Here is a 21,556-nt window from a genome sequence, read left to right on the forward strand (position 1 = left end):
TGAGAGGTGCTGGCGCCTGCTGACTGAGTACAGGACGAGCCTCTCGCCACAAGTGGCACGTCCTGTAAGCAGTAAGCTGGCACCAGTGCTTCTCCTCCTCGCCAGCATCTCGAGGCACACCTGGAATCTGCTGGGGCACACTAGTGTGCCACGGCACATTGTAATACACTGCTCTAAGGGGATAAGAATCAGTGTCCTGCCATAGGTACAAGCTCTGCAAGTAGTTTTTACCCATAAGGGCCTAGGCTCTTCCAGGCCCAGCTTTGGCTAAGCTCATCCACCTCAGGTGCACCCAGCAGAGGCACACTATTAGTGTAACTGGTGGGAATCTCCAAAGCCCATCGTGAAGTCAAAAATTGCAGCAGTCAGGGCAGCAGATATCAGTATCCTGCAAATGCTCTAATCTCATGCATGCTAAGTTCATGCAAAAGAATTGAGCATGCATAGGGTGCTGGCATTAGGAGTACTGACTGCTGACGTTTTTGTTGGGGGTTTGAAACTTTAGCAGGTTGCTGATGTTTTCTCCTTATTGGGTTTGGGGATCCCCCACTAGCTAAGGTATTTAATTTTAAAGTTTGGTGGGGGAGTAACAGGTGGGTTGGGGGCATCCAGAGGGAAGGCATTGTGTGTGTATATTGGTAAGGTGACCATACGTCCCGTTTTCGGACCAACCGTCCCGTTGTCCTGACCCACCGTCCCGTTGTCCTGACCCACCGTTGTCCCGACCGAAATGTCCAGTTTTCAGGGACAGCGTCCCGAAGCTGTGCGCGGGGACACCAGGACGGGCGATTCTAACCCTGGGCCACCGCTGCTGTTTCTCCGGGGAGAGGACGTTCCGGGCCAGCCAATCGCTGCCTGGCTGGCCCGAACTTCCTCTCCGACGTCAAAATTGACGTCAGGAAGAAGGGAAGAAGCAGTGGTGGCGGCCCAGGGTTTGAATTGGCGCGACAGGGAGGCAGACTGGCAGGCAGTGGCGGTACATGGGCGGACGGACGGGCGGTTTGAATCCGGGGGGGGGGGGTTGAATCGCGGGGAGGGGGGGTTGAATCAGGCACTGGAGGGAGGGAAGGAGGTAGGCAGTAGAGAATGACACGGTGACAAAATTCATCACCGTTCCCATCCCCGCGGATAACCGCGGGAAATAATCCCATGTCATTTTCTAGTGTCTATTTCAACTTCAGTCCTTTTACACCAGCATTCTTCAAAGCAAAGCTTGTGGGTCAGTGGTTGTGGCCATTCATACTCTGATTCTTCCCTCTCTCCTTAAAGAATGACATGAAGATGGTTTCCCGCGGGATGGGAACGGTGATGAATTTTGTCACCGTGTCATTCTCTAGGCAGGCAGGCTGGCTTCGGGGGAGGGACAAAGGCAAGGGAGGCACTGGGAGTACTATGGACATGGGAAGGAGGCACTGGGGCACTAGGGACTTGGGAAGGAGGCACTGGGGGCACTACGGACACAGGACAGGCACTGGGGGCACTATGGACATGGGAAGGAGGCATTGGGGGCACTAAGGACACTGAACAGAGACACTGGGGGCACTAGGGACACAGGACAGGCACTGGGGGCACTATGGACATGCGAAGGAGGCACTAAGGACACTGAACAGAGACACTGGGGGCACTAGGGACACAGGACAGGCACTGGGGGCACTATGGACATGGGAAAGAGGCATTGGGGGCACTAGGGACACAGACTGAGGCACTAGGGACACAGGACAGAGGAATTGGGGGCACTATGGACATGGGAAAGAGGCACTGGGGCACTATGGACATGGGAAGGAGGCACTGAGGGCACTAAGGACATAGAAAGGAATGAGGGAGGGAATAGAAAGGGACAATTGTTGGGCCTGAGTGCAGAAAGAAAGAAATGAAAGAAAGGATACACAGTCAGAAAGAAACACAACCAGAGATTCATGAAATCACCAGACAGCAAAGGTAGGAAAAATGATTTTATTTTTAATTTAGTGATGAAAACATGTCAGTTTTGAGAATTTATATCTGCTGTCTATATTTTGCACTATATTTATCTATTTTTCTATAGTTACTGAGGTGACATTGCATATTTTAAAGTCATTTGCCTTGATATCTTTGAAACCCCCCAAATATAAATGATAATTAACAGTGTATAGTGTGCTTTGTAGTTTTTTCAATTTTAAGGTTACCATTATGAATTAATATGAAGATATTATGTGTACATGAAAAATGAATTGAAGAAATTGGGGGCGGGGCTAGGGCGGGATTGGGTGCGGGACTGACAATTAATAGATGTCCCCTTTTGATGAAAAAAAATAAATGGTCACCTTATATATTGGGAATGGCAGGGAAAAGAAATAAGTGCCTAGTAAACCCACCCCTTGGTCCATCTAAAAATTGACCTCTGGTTACACTGCTGGTTACAATAATTAAAAAATTAGTTACAGTCCATTCATTATTTACATGCTCCCGATGCGCAATTTTACATGCCCATGGCTGCATCTATTCTGATTAATATTCCCTATTTGTGCCACTGTGTTTGCGTATTCATGAACCTGCTCTTAAAAAAAAAAAAGCTTTCTTTACTTTCATTTTCACTTTGCGTCTGACATTTGCTTCAAAATATGGCCCTCAAGTGTCTAAAGAGTGAATTACAAGCATCTACAGTGCTGTTCCATGCAGGAACCTAACCCTATTTTCTCAATAGAATCCACTGTTGACTTTCCGCAATTTTGAGGCGCAATGGGTACTGCTGGAACCTAACCTCTATTTTCCCATAGACTCAAAATTTCATTATTTACGATTTCACAGTTCATGAACATGTTCGGTAACCATACTACCGTGAATAATGAGAACGGAGTGTATACAGATTATTCTGCTTTGATGATTGCGCCTTCAAAAAATGCTTGCAGGCATTTGCGCCTAGAGGTAGTTTTTCTGGCCCTGACAAGGCACATAGTTTTGAAATTGCAAACACATGCGTCCTGTTGCCTTCTCCAACTGAATCTTGCCTGATGGAATACCTACAACCCACATGAATAAATCATGTGCAGTGTTTAACAATGTCTGTAATTTTACCTGCATGGATGGTGGGCACTTTTCAAAAAGCCCTGTTTTTTTTGAGTATGATGAGGCTTTACCTGTGGAAATGTTTGGAATATTATCTTCCGTCCAAAAGTGGCCTTGATAGACAGTATATATTTAATGTAGCAATTTAAGAATTTTTAAGGTTTGCTGAATTTTCAAACTAGAATAGTTTAGGAGGAGGTGGAGGACCAATGATTATATTATGGTTTTTATTCAGCTGAATAGCTGTTTCAGCTGATTTATATGATTAAAAAACCTGTCTGAGGTCCTTTCTCTTTGAATAGAAATAATGATTAATTAATTGAGAAGAAACCTTCTCCTTTTGATTGATCACATATTTCTATTTTTGAATTCTAATTTTGAATTCCACTTTTGGACGTAATTTGTTATTTTGGAGTGTGGAATTTGCATAAAAAATATTTTTTGGTTTGTTTGTGGAATATTATCTTCTATAGACTTTGCATACTTTAGTGAATAGTCAACATAAATTTTTATTTGGCTCTCACCTTTTTCGGTTGTACTCAAGGTGAATTTTGAGTACATAGACCCCCCCCCTCTTTTACAAAACTGCGATAGCAGTTTCTAGCGCGGGGAGCCGTGTTGAATAGCATGCGCTGCTCTCGACGCTCTTAGGAACTCAATGAGCGTCGGGAGCAGTTTCATAAAAGGAGGCCAGAGTGCTAAGAAAGTATAATTTATATAAGAAAAACAAATATTGTGGTGTGATCAGGTGCCAATATCTTTTATTAAGTCTCTATACATGTAGGAAGTAGTTCTATAACTTACACTCTTTAAATTAGGCACCATAATGGGATGCAATGGGAAGAGTAGTGAATGGGAGGAGTAGCTTGAGGGTTAATGCAGTGTCTTGAGAATCAGGGGAACTGGGTTCAGTTCCCACTGCAGTTCCTTGTGACCCTGGGCAAATCACTTAACCTTCCAAAGCCCCAGGTACAAAGGACGTACTTGTATATAATATATATACCACTTTGACAGTAACCACAGAAAAGCAGTATATGAAATCCCATCCCCTATATTCAGACTGCTAACCAGATGAAGTTAGGACAGCAAGAAGGCTGTCACAATTAACAATTTATGGTAACAGTGGCTTGCGTTGACACAGATTTTTGAGTGATTCACATTGAAGTGAATGATGTGGTAAGAATAATTCAATATAATAATCAACATATTTACCTAGTAATACAAAAATTCAGACATGGGATAACATCCACATTAGCATGCATTAATGCTAGGTTAATTGGTGTCAATTCCTAACACATTAATTATACAGTATTTAGTAAATTGGCCACTGTTACTAACATTCTAATAGAATGTTAGAATGTTAACAGAACAAAACTAACATTCTGTAGAAACTATTTTTTTTAAAAAAGATTTTCATACTTTGAAAGACACACAATGTATAGCATGGGGCTGATATTCAGAGTGATTTAAACGAGGAGAACCTCGTTAAATCACTTCCAGTCACCTAAGAAGGGATATTCAATGGCACTTAACCAGAGAGTGCTGCTGAATATCCCCTCAGACTGCCCAACTAAAAAGTGGGCAGGTCAAGGGCAGCGCTGGAGGCACCAATGTCCTAAATCTGGCCGCTTAACTATGTGAGTGCTGGCACTGAATATTAGGCCAGCACTCGCAGAACTATTTTAACAAAAAAAAAAACCCTCCTAACACCCCCATGGATCTCTTGAAGCCCCTCCCTTCTCCAGTGATGTTCCAACTCCCCCTCCCCCTAAATGAAGCCCCCTCAGGCCTACCTGTTTACCTGGTGGTCTAGTGGGGATCTTCAGGGGCAGGAGAGTGGCCCCATCATTCCTGCCTCTTCACGGTTGCTATCCAAAATGGTTACCACATTTCATGGCTGCTCGCGGTACTTTCTGTAGTACCATGAGCTGCCACGAGAAGTCGCAGCAGTCATTTTGGATAGAAGCCACCTGTCCCTGCTAGACCATCAGGTACACAAGTAGGTCCAAGAAGGTCTACTGGATATCGGAGAGGGGAAAATGTGGTGCATTTGTTTGGGGGAGGGGTGGGGAAAGAGGGACTTGACACATCGCATGAAGGGTGGGAGGGGGGCTTCGAGAAGCTTGTGGGGGAGCCAGGAAGGTTTAAAAAATAGTTATGCAGTTCCGGTTCGATGTTGAGCTGAATATCAGCTGGGTCCACATAAGTTCTGGTAGCCTGCTCACTCTCAAATATTCAGTACTGGTGCCCAGACATGGCCCAACACTGAATATCGGGGGTTAATTCAGTGGGTGATGGTAAACATTTAAAAAAACACTGACCACTAATACCTGAATATTAGGGGGTATGTTTATATTTGTCCTATTCCAGTTTTGGACCTGTACATTAAGAGTTTTTATGAACAAGGATGACTTAAATGACCTTTGATAGACTTTGGGCTCCTTTTACAAAGGTGCGCTAGTGTTTTAAACGCACGCACCGGATTAGTGTGCGCTATATCGCGTGCTACCCAAAAAACTACCGCCTGCTGAAGAAAAAGCGGTAACGGCTAGCGCGTGCGGCATCTTAGCGCGCGCTATTCCGCGCGTTAAGGCCCTAACGCACCTTTGTAAAAAGAGCCCTTTATCTTCCTTCACATTCTTGAACAACTCATTTGTGATTCACTGACTAATAGAAATTGTGCAACAAAACTGGTAGAGCATGCTGCAGTCACAGTGTTTAGACAAAACAACCAGGTTCCAGTGTAGACCTAGGCCTCAAGTCCTAGATGCCTATATATGTCTTTTCCAGCAAACGAGACTATGGAAAACGCATGTCAAAGAGTCAGACTGGAGCAAAGTTTGAGACAAATTGAAATGGGCAGCATGATGGGAGTTTTAATACTACCGAGTCTCCTGTAGAAAGATGAATCATTTCTCATCGAGAGGAGAATACTAACATTGACCGTCACTAACCTTCCAGCATTGATAACAGCAGGATCGGAGCCAGAGCAGATATCTTCCAGCACATAAGAATTTTCTTTGCAAGACACATTCAGGGATGTATAGTTGGGTTTACAGACGGTCAGGAAGTAAGGTGCTTGATACCCAGTTGATAGTTGTATAATATCAGTGATGAGAGCAGTAGAACAAAGGCCAAATATATGAACACCTATCAAAAAAAAGGAAAGAATAGGAATGGTTATTTATCCATCGAATGGTTATCCATCGAAGATCAAAAGCTGCAACAATAACAATTCTTTAAATGTTATATGAAGGGGTAATTATATCAATTCAGTGCTAGGTATCAAGTCTATTCACCACCTATAATTTTAATGAGTCCCCTTGGAGAGTAATTTGACAGTATAATAGATTACCTAGGTTTGGAGGCCAAATAGGTTTGGAGGCCAAATAGGTGCAAATATGGTGCTTATTTCTGAAGCTCATGGATATTTCAAAAGGCCAAAATGGACATCCATGTGCTTGAAACACCCAGATGCAGACTAGAGACGTCCAACACTGCAATATGTTCAAATAACAAGGGGGCATGGCATGGGCCTATTTTGGGCAGGTTTAGAAAGCACCTGAAATCTGGACATCCAGGAGTGATTACTGAAGGGGGAGAAACATCCATTTTTTTAAAAGGAGGATGCCCTTATTTAGACCTGTTTCGGGCATAACTAGGGTACAGAAAAGTGCCCTGATTGAGCAGCTGTTCACTGGAAGGATTAAGGCATGACACCTCCCTAATTCCACAGTTATTGCTGTTACCCTTCCTCTCCCCTGAAAATGAAACCAAAAGGAGATACCAGGATCTAGGATAGCTTCAGGCATTAGGGACATGCCTAACAAAACAGAAAACAGGTCTGAGGAGATACCTAGTGGTGAGTTGCAGTGGTGTATACAGTAAGGGACCTGGGTTCAAATCCCACCAGCTCTATTTTTTGGTAATTTATTTATTTTTCTATGCTGTTCTCCAAGGGGAGCTCAGAACGGTTTACATGAAGTTATTCAGATACTCCAGCATTTTTCTCTGTCTGTCCCAGTGGGCTCACGATCCTGTCTCTGCTCTGCCCATATTTGCAAAAGTAATAGAAAAGTTAGTACTTGGTCAGACCGTGTCAGTTTTTAGAAAAAGCTGCAATTTTATAATGCTTTCCAGTTTGTATTTTGCTCAGCTCAAAGCACAGAAATATTACTTATATCAATGACTGATGTTATTTGGCAGGGTCTCAATCAGTGTGATAGGTATGTTATGAGGTTACTTGATTTTCTACTGCTTTTGATACAATTGATCATATTTTATTGAATCATCTTCGTATGTTTCATGTTCAGCATACTGTGTTTCGTTGGCTTCAATCGTATTTAGCAGTAATCTATCTTCCCCTCAGAAAATTAGTAAAGGTATCCCATAAGGGTCAGCCCTTTTGGTGATTCTTTTTGATATCTTTATGTTGGAAGCTAATGGAACTAAGGGAGAAATTCTAAAAATGGCACCTATATTTAGATGGCTAAGTAAATTACAAATGCTGTTTAAAATGGCAAAAAGGGCAAAATTAAAGTGCCTGCTAGAGCCTAAATAATACACACTGGAATCATGGCTAATGACGGAAGTGGCATTAGGCAGCCTTAAGCACCTACATACGTGTGATTCATGGGATAGGCAGGTGCTGGAAATGTAGGCCTGGAAAATCCTAGACTACATTTCTGGTGCTTATCTTTCACAGAGGCGCAATTCTGTATAAGGCACTATTACGTGATTGCAGTGGTGTACCAAGAGGAGGGGTGGGGGTGGGGGGGGGTGGTCCGTCCCGGGTGTACGCCCCAAGGCGGTGCACAACTGGCCACCCACCGGGGAATAGGCTGCCACTGGGGAAAGGCTACCACTGCCACCAACTACCACTGCCGCCCAACTCTCGCCACCCGACATCAATTCTGACGTCGGAGAGGACGTTCTGGGCCAGCCAATCGCTGCCTGGCTGATCCGGAACGTCCTCTCCGATATTAGAATTGACGTTGGGCGGCGAGAGTTGGTCGGCCCCGCGGGGAAGAAAAGCAAGGAGGGAGAACTTGGCGCCGGCCTGTTCCCGATGGCTGCAGTGGCAGCCTTTCCCTGGTGGTGGTGGCATCAACAGCATGTTTCCCAATGGCATGGGGGAGGGCAGGGAGAAAGAAAGAAAGAAAGGGGGCAGGGTGAAACAAAGAAAGAAAGAAAAAAATGGGGCACGGAGACAGAGAAAGACAGACATAGAGAAAGAAAGGGGGTATGGAGAGAGAAAGAAAGAAGGGGGCAGGGTGAAACAAAGAAAACGTTGGGGGAGGGAATGAGGTCTGGAAGAGAGGAAGCATACAGGAGGCTGAAAGAAGGGAAGAAATATTGGATGCACAGTAAGAAGAATAAAGTGCAACCAGAGACTGATGAAATTACCAAACAAAGGTAGGAAAAATGATTTTATTTTCAATTTAATGATCAAAATGTGTCTGTTTTGAGAATTTATATATGCTGTCTATATTTTGTACTATGGCCCCCTTTTACTAAAGTGCAATAGTGTTTTTTAGCGCAGGGAGCCTATGAGCGTCGAGAGCAGCGTGGGGCATTCAGCGCAGCTCCCTGCGCTAAAAAACAATATCGCGTTTAGTAAAAAGGGAGGGGGGTATATTTATCTATTTTTGTATAGTTGTTACAGAGGTGGCGTTGCATAAAGTCATCTGACCTCTTTGAAAACCCGCGGAATATAAATGATAATTAATATTTTCTCTGCGTACAGTGTGTTTTGTGTTTTTAAAATTTTATTGTTGGTAGATCATTTTGACTTGGCTACAAAGTTAAGGGGGAGGGAGGGAGGGGAGCTGCTGAAAGACATCTAGTAATCCTTGCAGACTTGACTGTGCAGGGAATTCTTTTTGTAAAATCATGTTTTGTTATGTGACTGGCATTATTTAGACTTTAATTTCTATGAATGAATAGAATGAAAATGATATAAAATTACTTGCTTGTTTTTATGTGCATGCGCTGAAGGAAAGTGGAGAGAGAGTGGGCTGAGGACGCTGAAAGGAAATGGGGAAGAGAGAGTGGGGAGAAGACGCTGATTTATAAATTGACAATTGTACAGAATATTGTTTCTTTTTATACTTTAATATAATAAGTTCAATATAAAACAATTCAAGGCTTGTGTGGATAGAATCAGGTGGTTTGCGGGGATGGGGACCGAGCTTACGGGGATTAGTCCAATAAAATGGTATTTTCTTATTTCTCATTATTTGTTTTATTTTTATTTGTTAATTTGTAAAGTGGTGATTGTTATGTATCAGTTTTTTCAAATTTACATCTACTGTCTTTATATTTTGCACAGTATTAGAGGACATGTGTTACTGTTTTTGTGGTGTTGTGGTGTTGCATTGTATGCAGAGTCTGGTTTCTTGGCGGTTCAGTTTAACTTTTGTCTACATATTTCTATTTTTAGTTTGTGATTATTCCATATTGGGCGAGGGTGTATCTCTGTTCTGTGTGTATGAAAAGAAGATAGTTTTCAGTTGGCATTGACTACAGGATCAATTGACTGTGCGGGATCTGGCTTGTTTAGTTTTACAATATATGTGTTGGTGTTCACTGCAGTGTTTAAGATGCTGCCTTTTCCTAGGTACACTCTTGTGCGATATGTGGATTGTTACTAAAAATCATATTTTTCATATAGATGGGGGGTGTGACAAAAAATGATGGGCCTTGGGTGTCACATATGCTAGGTAAGCCACTGCGTGATTGACACATGATTGGCGATCGCTTTTTAGGCGGCTTCTGATATCAGCACAGTATAGAGAATCGGGGTCTAAATGCCAATAATGTTCAGTTCTCTTTCTCATTTGGTGACGTTGTTATGAAACCATCAGTGTTTAGAAAATATGTTGGCTATGAAATTAAAAGAAAATAAACTTGGGCTAAAATGATCAAAAACAGAAGTTTGTAAGTATATCAAGCTCATTAGATGTTTTTGCCCAGATTGATTTATGTGGGCAGAAAGTTAACATAACCATCCAAGTATTAAAGGGTTGTTTTATCAAGCTGCGCTAGCGAGGTTAACGTGTCGGACATTTCATCACGCGCTAATCCCCACGGCCGGCTAAAAAACTAATGCCTACTCAATGCGGCTAGTGTGGCAGGTGGTTTAACGTGCAGTATTATGCGCGTTAAACCCCTACTGCAGCTTGATAAAAGACCCCTAAGTTTAGGAGTAAAATTGGAACCTAATCTGTTCTTTAAGCCACATATTCTTAGGGCTCCTTTTACTAAGGTGCTCCAGCGTTTTTAGCGTGCGCAAACCACACGCTAAACAAAAAAATACTAGCACACGCGGCATTGTAGCGCACACTAAGTGCGTGCTAAAACCACTAGCGCACCTTAGTAAAAGGAGCCCTTAACTTTTTCCTGTCGTAATAAATTTTACGTTACGCTGGTTCCAATCGTAATTATTTTAGCAAAGTTTTGTATTATTCACGGTTATCATTTACGGCTATTGTAAACATAATGTAAATAAGTCATAAGTCTGTAAATTCAAATATTTTGTGTTCCTGTCGTGTACTGTATGTCCCATGCCATGGGACATACGATGGCAACGACATTTTTGGAATGTCCCGTTAGCCGGGACACATGATAGGAAAGGGTTAATGTAGTGAAGGATTTTATATTGCTCTATATCTTGGCCTCCCATCACTGATGCTGCAGCCACTTCCAAAGATAATGAATGCCATAGCTCAGCTACAGATGGGATCCTCATGCCATTCAGTTGCACTGGTAAGTAGTGGAATTCCATATTAAATTTAAAATCTTGTTATTAATTTATAAAGCTATGAGACAAAATGTCCCCGTATTATCTTTCTGCCCCACTGAAGAGTTATCAGCCAATTTGTTCTTTATGAACAGATGGAGCATGCTTACTGACAATTGCTGCTCTAAGAAAGATCCATTTTCAAAAGGCCAGGAACTGTGCTCCCTATGCAGATCAGACTGCAAGTGGGAAATATCCACTGTAGGATTTCTTTTTTACAACAGTCTTTGGACAACTTGAAAACGCTAGAAAAGTGGAGGGTTTTAGTTTAGGTTGCTGGAGCTGGGAGGAGACTCAGGGCTCCTTTTAATAAGCCGTGTTAGGACTTTAACGCGCGGAATAGCACGCGCTAGACCTTGACGCCAGCATTGAACTGGCGCTAGTTCTAGCCGTGTAACGTGGGTTTAGCAGGTGCTAAAATGCTGTGTGTGCTAAAAATGCTAACGCAGCTTAGTAAAAGGAGCCCTCAGAGTATTTTTAAGAATATACTTTGTAATTTTGTATATTGTTATTTGCTGGGGAGAGTGCATGTGCGATTGGGGAGGGGAATATAAAGTAAGGACGTGTTTTTCGTAAAGAAATCAAAACATTTCTTTTCAAAAAAACACGTCCTTACTTAATATTCCCTCCCCAATCGCACATGCACTCTCCCCAGCAAATAACACACTAGTCATCCCCTTGAACCTCATTTACCAAAAATATCCAAACTCCTAAATAAGCATCTCCCTTAGGTATCCACTTAACTGATTCCTTCAAAGTTAGGTATCTTTCTTCAGTTGCCTATATTGTTTTCCTCACTGAACCTTGTAACTACTTGAACCCTGTCAAGTTATTCTATCGATAAATCCAGATATCTTATACTTGTATTTCTATACCATAACATGTAATTTACCTAAATCGTTGTAATGTAATTCTCTCGGTAATGTCCTGATCTCTTTTAACTGTAATCCGCTTAGAACCGCAAGGCACAGGCGGAATAGAAATCACAAATGTAATGTAATGTATATATTGGCAGTAATCAGTCTATGGTTTGATGGATGAATTTATATTTTTCATTGCTAATTATAATGCAGGAAATGCAGTGTAATAGTGAGCCCTCCAGGAACTTTACCTGAATATACACCACTTCTATAGCGTTAGGCTTGCAGGTGGGTTATATATTTAGGTACAGTAGATATTCTTCTATTTCTGGAGGGAGAGTGTGGCACAGTGGTTAAAGATACAGGCTCATCACCCTGAGGTTGTAGGTTCAAATCCCACACTGCTCCTTGTGACCCTGGGCAATCCTCCATTGCCCCAGGTTTTGTTAGATAGATTGTGAGCCTACTGGGACAGATAGGGAAAAATGTCTCGGTACCTGATTGTAAACTGCTTAGATAACTTTGATAGGCAGTATATAAATACCTAAAACAAATAAATAACTGTTCATATCCTGCTGAATATTAGCAGTTATTCAGCTAAACACTATCTGGCTAGGAGCTGTTGCTGGATGGTTCAATTGCACTGAACATTGGGGAGGGGCTGTAAAAAATATTTTTCCTGCCTCTGCACATTATTATTGTTTATTGAAGAAACTATCTTCAATAAACAGTTGATTCACAACCATTGCTTAAAATGGACTGAATTAATGGGAGAATGAAGATAAAAGGAGTGTGTGTGTAAAGTTGCTTATTAAAATTTGATGTGCATGCAATGTCAAATATTTCAAAGCGTATTAGAAATTAAAAATAGGGAATAAACCATATGGTAGTTTATTACAAAATAATACATACATACAAAATTCAGTACAGATACTAAAGGAAAGGGGGATGAACTACAATCGTTAAAGCAGAAGGAGAACATTTATGGGTAACACATCGGGGGAGGGGGGCAAAAAAGTGAAAGATAAAGAATGAAAGAAAGAAAAGAGAGAGAGAGAGAGAGAAAAAATTAAGCCCAATAGATGAGGACTGATTAAAACTGGATGTTAAGATATAAAAATATAAGATTTTAAACTTAAGCTGGTTGTCTTGTCTATGCCTCAAATGCATCCTCATACAGAACACTTTTTTAAAAGCCTTTGAATTTTCCTAACGAGGTTTCCCCACGCAAATAATTTGGTAAATTATTCCAGAGCTGAGGAGCTATAACTGAAAAAAATAGTAGATCTCCTAGTGCCTATAATTTTTAGGGAGGGGATAGGCAAAAGATGCTGTTCTGCTGATCTGAGTGTCCTAAATGGAGTATGCGGTATAAGAAGACGGTCAAGAAATATTGGTGCATTTGATTGCCGGATTTTAAAGGCTAATAATGCTCAGGTCCCAGCTTATGAAATACTGGTAAGGGGGTTATGCAGGCATTGGGCATATAGTAGGCGACTGCCTACCAAACTTGCTTCTTACATGTACTTTATAGAACAGTGCATAGCTGGATTTTTCTTATTTACCCATGCTTGTGTACTAAATCCAAACAAACATAAAGGGATATCAAAGACATAATGGTTACTGAAGATGGGCAGACTGGATGGGCCATTTGGCTTTTATCTGCCATCATGTTTTTATAATATCACAGGACATACAAAAAGAACACATAATGGACCTTAATAATGGTAAAATAGGGTACTTAATTAAGTTAACCCGACAAGGCCCATAGTTTGGCCAGAAGCTTGCAACAGGGAGTCTAAGGGCTCCTTTTACTAGCGTTTTTAGCATGTGCTAACCCCCGCGCTACGCGGAAAAACTAACACCAGCTCTATGGAGGCGTTAGCATCTAGCGCGCGCTAAAACCGCTAGCACAGCTTAGTAAAGGGTGCCCTAAGTCATGATGTATGCATGTTCCACTTAAGTTTAGGTGACTCCTTTTTGGAATTTCCTCCTTTTTCCCTAATTTTGCTATGGTGATGTTTGAAGCCTGTAAAGATAACCAGATATTTTTTCAGATTTTCTGCTTTGAATAAAAAAGTGTTCTGACCTAGCTCAGCTGGTCTGCAATCTTAAGGCCTCAAATATCACACATTCTATCACAGAAGGGTAGGACATTATTCCACGTGCTCTCCTGTTGCAACAGAAATGAGTCATTAGATAGTCTGGTGTAAGAGAGTCCTGTGAAGGAATAAATCACTTTTCAGTACAAAATCCTAGTTTTAGGGAGTGTTCTACTTACAGAGGGTCTTGGAATACCAGAAACTCAGGCGAGAAAGAGATTTATTTCAAAAGGAAAGATATCAATGGTTCTTTTTGTGGAAATAAAGTAAGTTCATCTTGAAAGAATCTAACATCTGGGGTACAAGGCAGAATGCCTGCTTTAACCTATGATTAACTGAAAAAAATGTAAAGATAGTAATTTACATCAGGATGCCACTAATTTCCATAATAGCTTGCTTCCATTACACAGAACTACTAGTCTCCAGTTAGAGAATGAATGGTATATTTCAAATAGGAACAAAATTACTGTTAATGACTAGATTATGAATCCTAACATGGGAGAGGTGTGTTACTAAAAAAGGGTGAGCATACATTAAGTAAAAATGCGGAATAAGGAATGACTAGAGGAATCCCTGCACAGTTTCACATGTAGAATCAGTAGGTCCTCCTCTAGTTAGATCTAGCAAAAATAGTGAGTCCACACTTGTTATATCGATACCTCATGGCTCCTTCTGCTATTAAATACTCTTGCCAAACATAGACTAATAATATAGGGATAGGAAGTATAAAAATAAAGATTTAATTTCTACCAAATATTTTTGGAAAGCGAAAATGTTTACATGCAGTTAAAACATTTTAGGGTCTGATATGCTAAATATTGGTATTAATCATCTAAAAGGTGTTTTTATTTTTTTTTAACTGCATATGGTAAAATAGAACTTATTTATTCCAATTTCTATTTCACTTCAGTGCACATTTACATAGATGTCCAAATCCTGATTTTTCAAAGCCAAGATATGAACATCTAAAACCGCAGAATGTGCATCTGGTTTGGGGACGTGGTCTGAGTATGGGCGGGCTAAAAATAAGGCTGTTAATTCCCCAGAGCAGAAGGGGAAAGAACATTCATGTCCATAAGATAGATTTTGGAAGTTAGATTTGCTATATGGATCTTTGTTGGAAGGGTCAGTAATTGTTTACACTTATGCTGTGTAAAATGTAACAAAGGGTAAGTAGAAAAGCCTGGGTGGTACATGTAGGGAATGTGCCCAGCATCTGCCCTGCATGTACTGCACAGGTCATATAGAACCCCCCCCAAACCCTACATACTGTGGTGGTACACTCCCAAACCTATATCCATACATCTGGCCACCCCTCTGGCAGACCCAAAGTGCCATCCTACCCCCTCCGTTAACAATTGTGATTCCCCTTCTAACCCCTATGGATTGCAATCCTCTTCATAACCCTCCCATGTGTTCTGATCTCCCTCCAGCCACACCCCCCCAGGTGTTCCAAACCCTCTCCTGACACCCAAGTTCTGATCTACCTCCTGACCCCACCATTTCCAATCCCCCACTGGCCTTCTCCAAATGAATCCCAACCCCTAAACAAAACCCCGCCCTGGACAAAAGAGCCACAGCACCCCAACCCCTCCCCCACCCACTCAGGGGTACATTAGAAGTACATTGTGGATTCCATTGGTCCTGAGCTGCAATGAACAACTTAAGTTTAGTGGAGTTGATTGGTCCTTAATTTATTGATTTAATGATGAAATCACCCATTCATAGTGTTGCAATGGATGCTTAAAGGATAGCTTGGAATGAATTTAACTCATTTAGAATCAATTGACCTTGTGTTGGAAGGTTCTATTTAAGTTGTGTAAGTTCTCTGTATTGATTAACTTGTAATGATTTATTAAATGAATAATCCTATGCGGTCTTTATAGGGGTTTTAATAAGGAATTACATATTTCAAGGACCCTGTTTACCTGTAGTAATACCTTTCTTTGTCTTCTACAAATCTATGTCTTACTGTATATATATTCATTGTATTCATTGTATTAATCCAGAAAACTAAGCAGGCTAAGAGACAGCTGGGAAACCTTGTTTTGTGAGAGGCATATAAAAAATTATTCACAGGACTACAGTACTTCTTATAGTTCAAATATCTGTTAGGATAGTGCTTCTCAACCCAGTCCCTGAATATGCATGAGATAGGTTTGCATGCGCTGCCTCTTCAGTAAGCAAATCTCTCTCATGCATATGTACTGTGGATATCCTGAAAACCTGACCGACTAGATGCACCCGGAGGACAAGGCTGAGAAGCACTGTATTAGGACAATAAGAAAAATGTCATAAGGTAAATACTGCTCTCCCTACGGATTTGCGGTTTCACTACTCGCAAATTTGATTATTTGTAATTTTTTTGCAGGCTGCCCGAACCTCCCTGGACCTTACCTGGTAGTCTAGTGGTGACGCTGGGCATGAGTGATCTTCCTATGCTCCTGCCCCATGCAGAGCCATTATCAAAAATGGCTGCCGTGAGTTCCCGTTGTAATCTCGTGAGACCACGGGAATTCACGGCAGCCATTTTTTATGACAGCTCTGCACTGGGCAGGAGCATAGGAAGATCACCCCTGCCCCGTGTCACCGCTAGACCACCAGGTAAAGTCCGGGACGCAAGAGGGAGGCGGGAGTGGGTCAGAGCTGGCCCAAAAAATTATTTGTAATTTTTCCCTATTCGCGAGCTGGCTCTGCACCTAACCCCCGTGAATACAGAGGGAGAAGTGTATTTGAAGATAATCAGTAGTTTGCACAGTTCAGGATTCAGTGGCACTAAAGCTTTAAACAAGGCTTAGTGGAAATCCCACATTTAGTTGGATTTTAGGGATACCCTTAATAAAATGCATGAGAAATTTATGCAACATCCGCTGAATATGTAACCGGCTATAGGATTCCACGGATAAGTTTGGGAAGTCCTGCCCTAAATGATCTTCACTCACTTTGCGCTCAGGTTTGGAAAAGATATGGAATTAACCCCCTCCTTTACAAAGCTGCGTTAGCGTTTTTAGCGCCGGCTGCCGTGGTAACAGCTCCGATGCTCATGGAATTCCTAAGAAGCATCTGAGCTGTTATCGCCGCAACCGGCGCTAAAAACGCTAGCGTGGCTTTGTAAAGGAGGGGGTAAGGGAGAAATTCATCAAAGGGTGCTAATTGTGTTTGCACGTGCTAAATGTTAATGACACCTGAGCTCAAATGGTATAGAAAACTGAATAAATAAATGCAGTGGTACCTCGGAATCCGAACACCCCAGAACTCGAACAACTTGGAATCTGAACTATTTTTTAAATTAATTTTTGCCCCGGAATCCGAACGCTGCTTTGGAATCCGAACGTACGGAAACTGCAAGTTTTGCTCAGCCCAAGGCATCCCCTCTGATGCAGCTTCCTGTTTCCGCCTGGGCGGTTCGCATCAGAGGGAAGCGTTGGGCTCAGCACCACTTGCAGTTGCCATTGCCGATCTTGCTGCCTATGCCGGCGGGGGCCCGATCTTGCTGTCTCTGCTGGGGGGGGGGAGGGCTCGATCTTGCTGTCTATGCCAGTGGGGGTCCGATCTTGCTGCCAGGGGGGCCCGATCTTGCTGTCTCTGCCATTGTGTTTACTGTTAAATTTATTTGAAAATCTGAGTTTGAAGGACCAAGGAACAGATTAATCCAGTTTCTATTATTTTCAATGGGAAAAATTGTCTTGGAACTCGAACGTTTTGGAACTCGAGCAGGGTTCTGGAATGGATTAAGTTCGGATTCCGAACATAATATTCCCATAGATGTCTTTAATGTGTAGCATGCGCCAGCATGATTAGCGCCCTCTGATAAATTCCAACCTAAATCTAAAATCCAAATCTAAAAGAACCAATCCATAAATGTTGCAAAGTTTTTACCAAGTTTACCACTTACAGTTTGACAATTAAAAAGAAGAATATGAAAATCACATTTTTAATTGTCTGTCCAAATCATGGAGCTAACTAGCCCCCTCTTTTACAAGCTGCTTTTAAATCCCTATGGACTTCAGGGCAGTTACCTTCGTAAAAGGGTTGGGGGGGGGGGAGTTAGATTATACAGTTAGAACAAACATATCATACTTTCACATTTAAGAAACTTATTTCTACTGTTAGGAACATTGCACTTGATGGAATGTATTGTAAACTGTGACCCACCTATAAACCTGACAGCTCTTCTGAGAAAAGAGTTGAAATTGCAGCCTCCTGCGTTGATGTTAGCCTCTGCTCCAATCCCGTTTCTTCTTTTAGACAAGCAGCAGTACAGTACACCTTCTCCCACCATTATCTAAAATGGGAAAAGCATAAATTGGTCAGTTTGAATGAGCGAACTGCACTGAGTAATCCTAAAAGGTTATTGTTCGCACCAAGTATAAGTTCACAGGTCATAATAACATAAGAATAGCCTTACTGGGTCAGACCAAAGGTCCATCAAGCCCAGTTGCCCGTTCTCACAGTGGCCAATCCAGGCTTAGTACCCGGTCAAACCCAAGGAGTAGCAACATTTCATGCTACCGAACCAGGGCAAGTAGTGGCTTCCCCCATGTCTTTCTCAATAACAGACTATGGACTTTTCCTCCAGGAAATTGTCCAAGCCCTTCTTAAAACCAGCTGCACTATTCGCTCTTACCACAACTTCTGACAATGCGTTCCAGAGCTTAACTATTCTCTGAGTGAAAAAAATATTTCCTCCTATTGGTTTTAAAAGTATTTCCCTGTTCTATTGGCTTTAAAATTATTTTCCTGTAACTTCAATCATATCTCCCCTCAGCCGTCTCTTTTCCAAGCTGAAGAGCCCTAACTTTTTAAGTCTTTCCTCATATGAGAGGAGTTCCATCCCCTTTATCATCTTGGCCGCTCTTCTTTGAACCTTTTCTAGTGCGCTATACCTTTCTTGAGATAAGGAGATCAGAATTGAACGCAATACTCCAGGTGAGGTTGCACCATGGAGCAATACAGAGGCATTATAATATTAGTCTTGTTAACCATCCCTTTTTTAATAATTCCTAGCGTCTTGTTTGCTTTTTTGGCCTCCGCCGCACATTGGGTGGAAGGTTTCAATAGAGGCGACACTGCGGGAGAAGAAAAAAAAAGATTTCCCTGCATTTTAAAAAGGGTTCCATAGTTCCTGATAGTAATCATTTCAAGGGATGGAGGAGGGGAGAAGGAGACAGATGTAATGCAGCAGAGTCAGGTCTATCCAGATTACATCAGGCTGATTCAGCAGGTTTTCATGTAAATCTGGAAGAAAAAAAGGAGGAGCCTAAAACACTTCCCTGGAAAGATATAACATACTCCTTAGAGCCCCAGAGGGAAAGGGTGTGACCTCTAGCTTAAAAGATGCTGGAGCAATAGTTTAAACATAAAGAAAACAGATCTTTTTAAACAAAATCCAACCCACAATTGTAATAATCAAAGCAAAATAGGGTCAATCGGAAATATAAATATCCATTCATTTAAGTATAATATTTAGCTCACAACAATTCTTCAAAATTTTCTTTATTTAATCAAATAAGAATTCAACATTTTTCTTCTGGTTGAACCAGTGTGATCCCGATTTGAAGTACACATTTATGTTTCACGATTGGCATATCCATTTTTTGGATTTGAAAATCACATACAATGAGGGGTCTTTTTCATATTCAAGTTTTAGAAAACCCACCGATAGGAACACACTGCTACATTATACAAGTCGTCATCCCTTACAATTGCGACAAAATATCCCGGTAGGTCCATTTCTTAGATTGCGACGTATTTGTTCTACCATAGAAGATTTTGAAGTTCAGGCAGAAATATTAAAAACTAGATTTTTGACACGAGGTTACCCATCTTCCGTTGTAAAATGAGCATACAAATGGGCTAGATGGGTCAAGAGGACATACCTCCTACAACCTCAAATGAAAGAACCATCTACACGCGTCACTCACATGTTACCTTTTGTCTCCGGGATTCATAACATCAAGCGTAGTATTTTAAAATTTTGGCACATAGCTTAGTTCCATGACATTTTTTTTTAGAGATACCTCAATTTGCATACATCAGAGGGAGAAATCTAAAGGAATTTCTCTCACCCTCCTTTCTACCAAAACAGGATACCGTTACAACAGCTGATAGTATGCTGGGGCATTTCCCTTGTGGTCAATGTAGCTTGTATAAAGGTTTTTTTGCAAGCCAAAAATTAAAATTAAATGCACTCATCTTAGTACTCAGCCATTGTGCTACCTGTACAACAGCTCAAGTAGTGAATGCCATTTGGTGCCCATGTAGTCTGGTATATAAAACTGATTGATCATCGCTCACATTTACAATAATGTGACATTGCTGCTTCTATCGTATCCCACTGACTAGAATTTAGACATTTCGATGTTTTGAAATTTGTGGTATTAGAGCGAACATCGGAGCTATCAATTTGTATGAATGCATGAGGTTTGCGTTAGGTGACGTCAGCCCGGTGGGCACGTTGTTTTCACGTTGCCACGTGGTGACGTCCTTAATGCGCGGCAGCGAACACAGCGTTACAAATGGAGAAGATTTTGGCAAGCATTTTTCAGCTCAGGAGAAACGCAGCTTGCCGCGCGCAAGAGAACATCTAATGACTGTGAATAGTTAGGTTGAGTCCCTTAGGAATGATTTGTTTGGGCATGATAGGTTTCCATTATCAATTATAAATCTTGGTAAGGTATTTTAACAGTATAACACTGGTATGTTGGTGGTTTATTCACATAAGAATTGTATGGAAGTAGGTAGCTGCTTGAATGGCTTGATTGTGATACATATGCATATTTTTGTTTTTGTTTTCAGTAATACAGCAACAATTATTTCCGCTGATGAAGGTCAGATGACTGAAACGCTCAAGCAAAAAGAGAGCGTCGGGTAGTTTGAACTTTGAAACCAATTGGCTGGATTAGCCAATTGCTATTTAAGTTAAGTGTTGCTGATTGGCAGAAAATGATAAGATTTTTACTAATGAGAGAATTTTACTAATGAAATTACTATAGTAGTAAGGACAGATGAATCAATTTTATCTAAGACATACAAATTATATTTTAAGTAAGGGAAACACACCAATAGTCCTACACAAACATATGTAGAAATGTTCACAAGATAAGGGAAGGTATGAAGGCACCGGTATAAATGATTATTGTTTGAAAAAAGGACAGAATGTGGACTTGTGATAACGTCGTACGTTATGTGAGGTCCTATGCACTGAAAACTGTCAACAATGTACGATATACCTGCCTCCTACTTGACCCCTTGAGGGTTGTCTTGATGGCATTTGTTATGTAACAGAAGGAAAATGTTGAATCCTTATTTGATTAAATAAAGAAAAATTTGAAGGCTCGTTGGGAGGGAACTAAATATTACTACAAACTGCTACACTGGTTACCAATAGAGGCATGAATTTTATTCAAGTTCTCTTGCTTTTTCTAGAAACTGGTGTTACCTCACTTCGAACTATACGCCCCCCAAAGGACAACCAGAAATCACAACCTCTTTGTCTATCCGAATACAGGATTGCAAATACAGGACCTTTCTGGACAGAACTTTTAAGTTTCAAGCTGGTAGACAGCAATACTGGTTAGGCAACTTCATTGATAAAGCCAGATCGACCTATGGCACTTTCCGGAAAGAAATTAAGACCGCTCTGTTCAATAGATTTATTACCTAGTTAGACAACTCCCTCCTTTTTTAAAGCTAATACTCATCATGTTGATACTGCGTATTCTCTTTAATTGTACCTGTACTCACTG

General features: G+C 41.3%; 1 protein-coding gene across 2 annotated transcripts in view; it reads right to left on the reverse strand.

Annotated features, from left to right (window-relative positions):
- PLPPR4 (phospholipid phosphatase related 4) overlaps window positions 1-21,556 on the reverse strand; it is a 97,759-nt gene that overhangs the window by 20,589 nt on the left and 55,614 nt on the right. For both annotated transcript variants that reach the window (XM_033916596.1, XM_033916595.1), the window contains exons 3-4: window positions 17,964-18,093; window positions 6,000-6,195 (exon numbers count right to left, since the gene is read on the reverse strand). In XM_033916596.1, coding sequence (XP_033772487.1) covers window positions 6,000-6,195; window positions 17,964-18,093 — 326 coding nt within the window. The remainder of the gene's footprint in view (window positions 1-5,999; window positions 6,196-17,963; window positions 18,094-21,556) is intronic.

Source organism: Geotrypetes seraphini, chromosome 12, assembly GCF_902459505.1.
Source record: "Geotrypetes seraphini chromosome 12, aGeoSer1.1, whole genome shotgun sequence".
Lineage (NCBI taxonomy): Eukaryota > Metazoa > Chordata > Amphibia > Gymnophiona > Dermophiidae > Geotrypetes > Geotrypetes seraphini.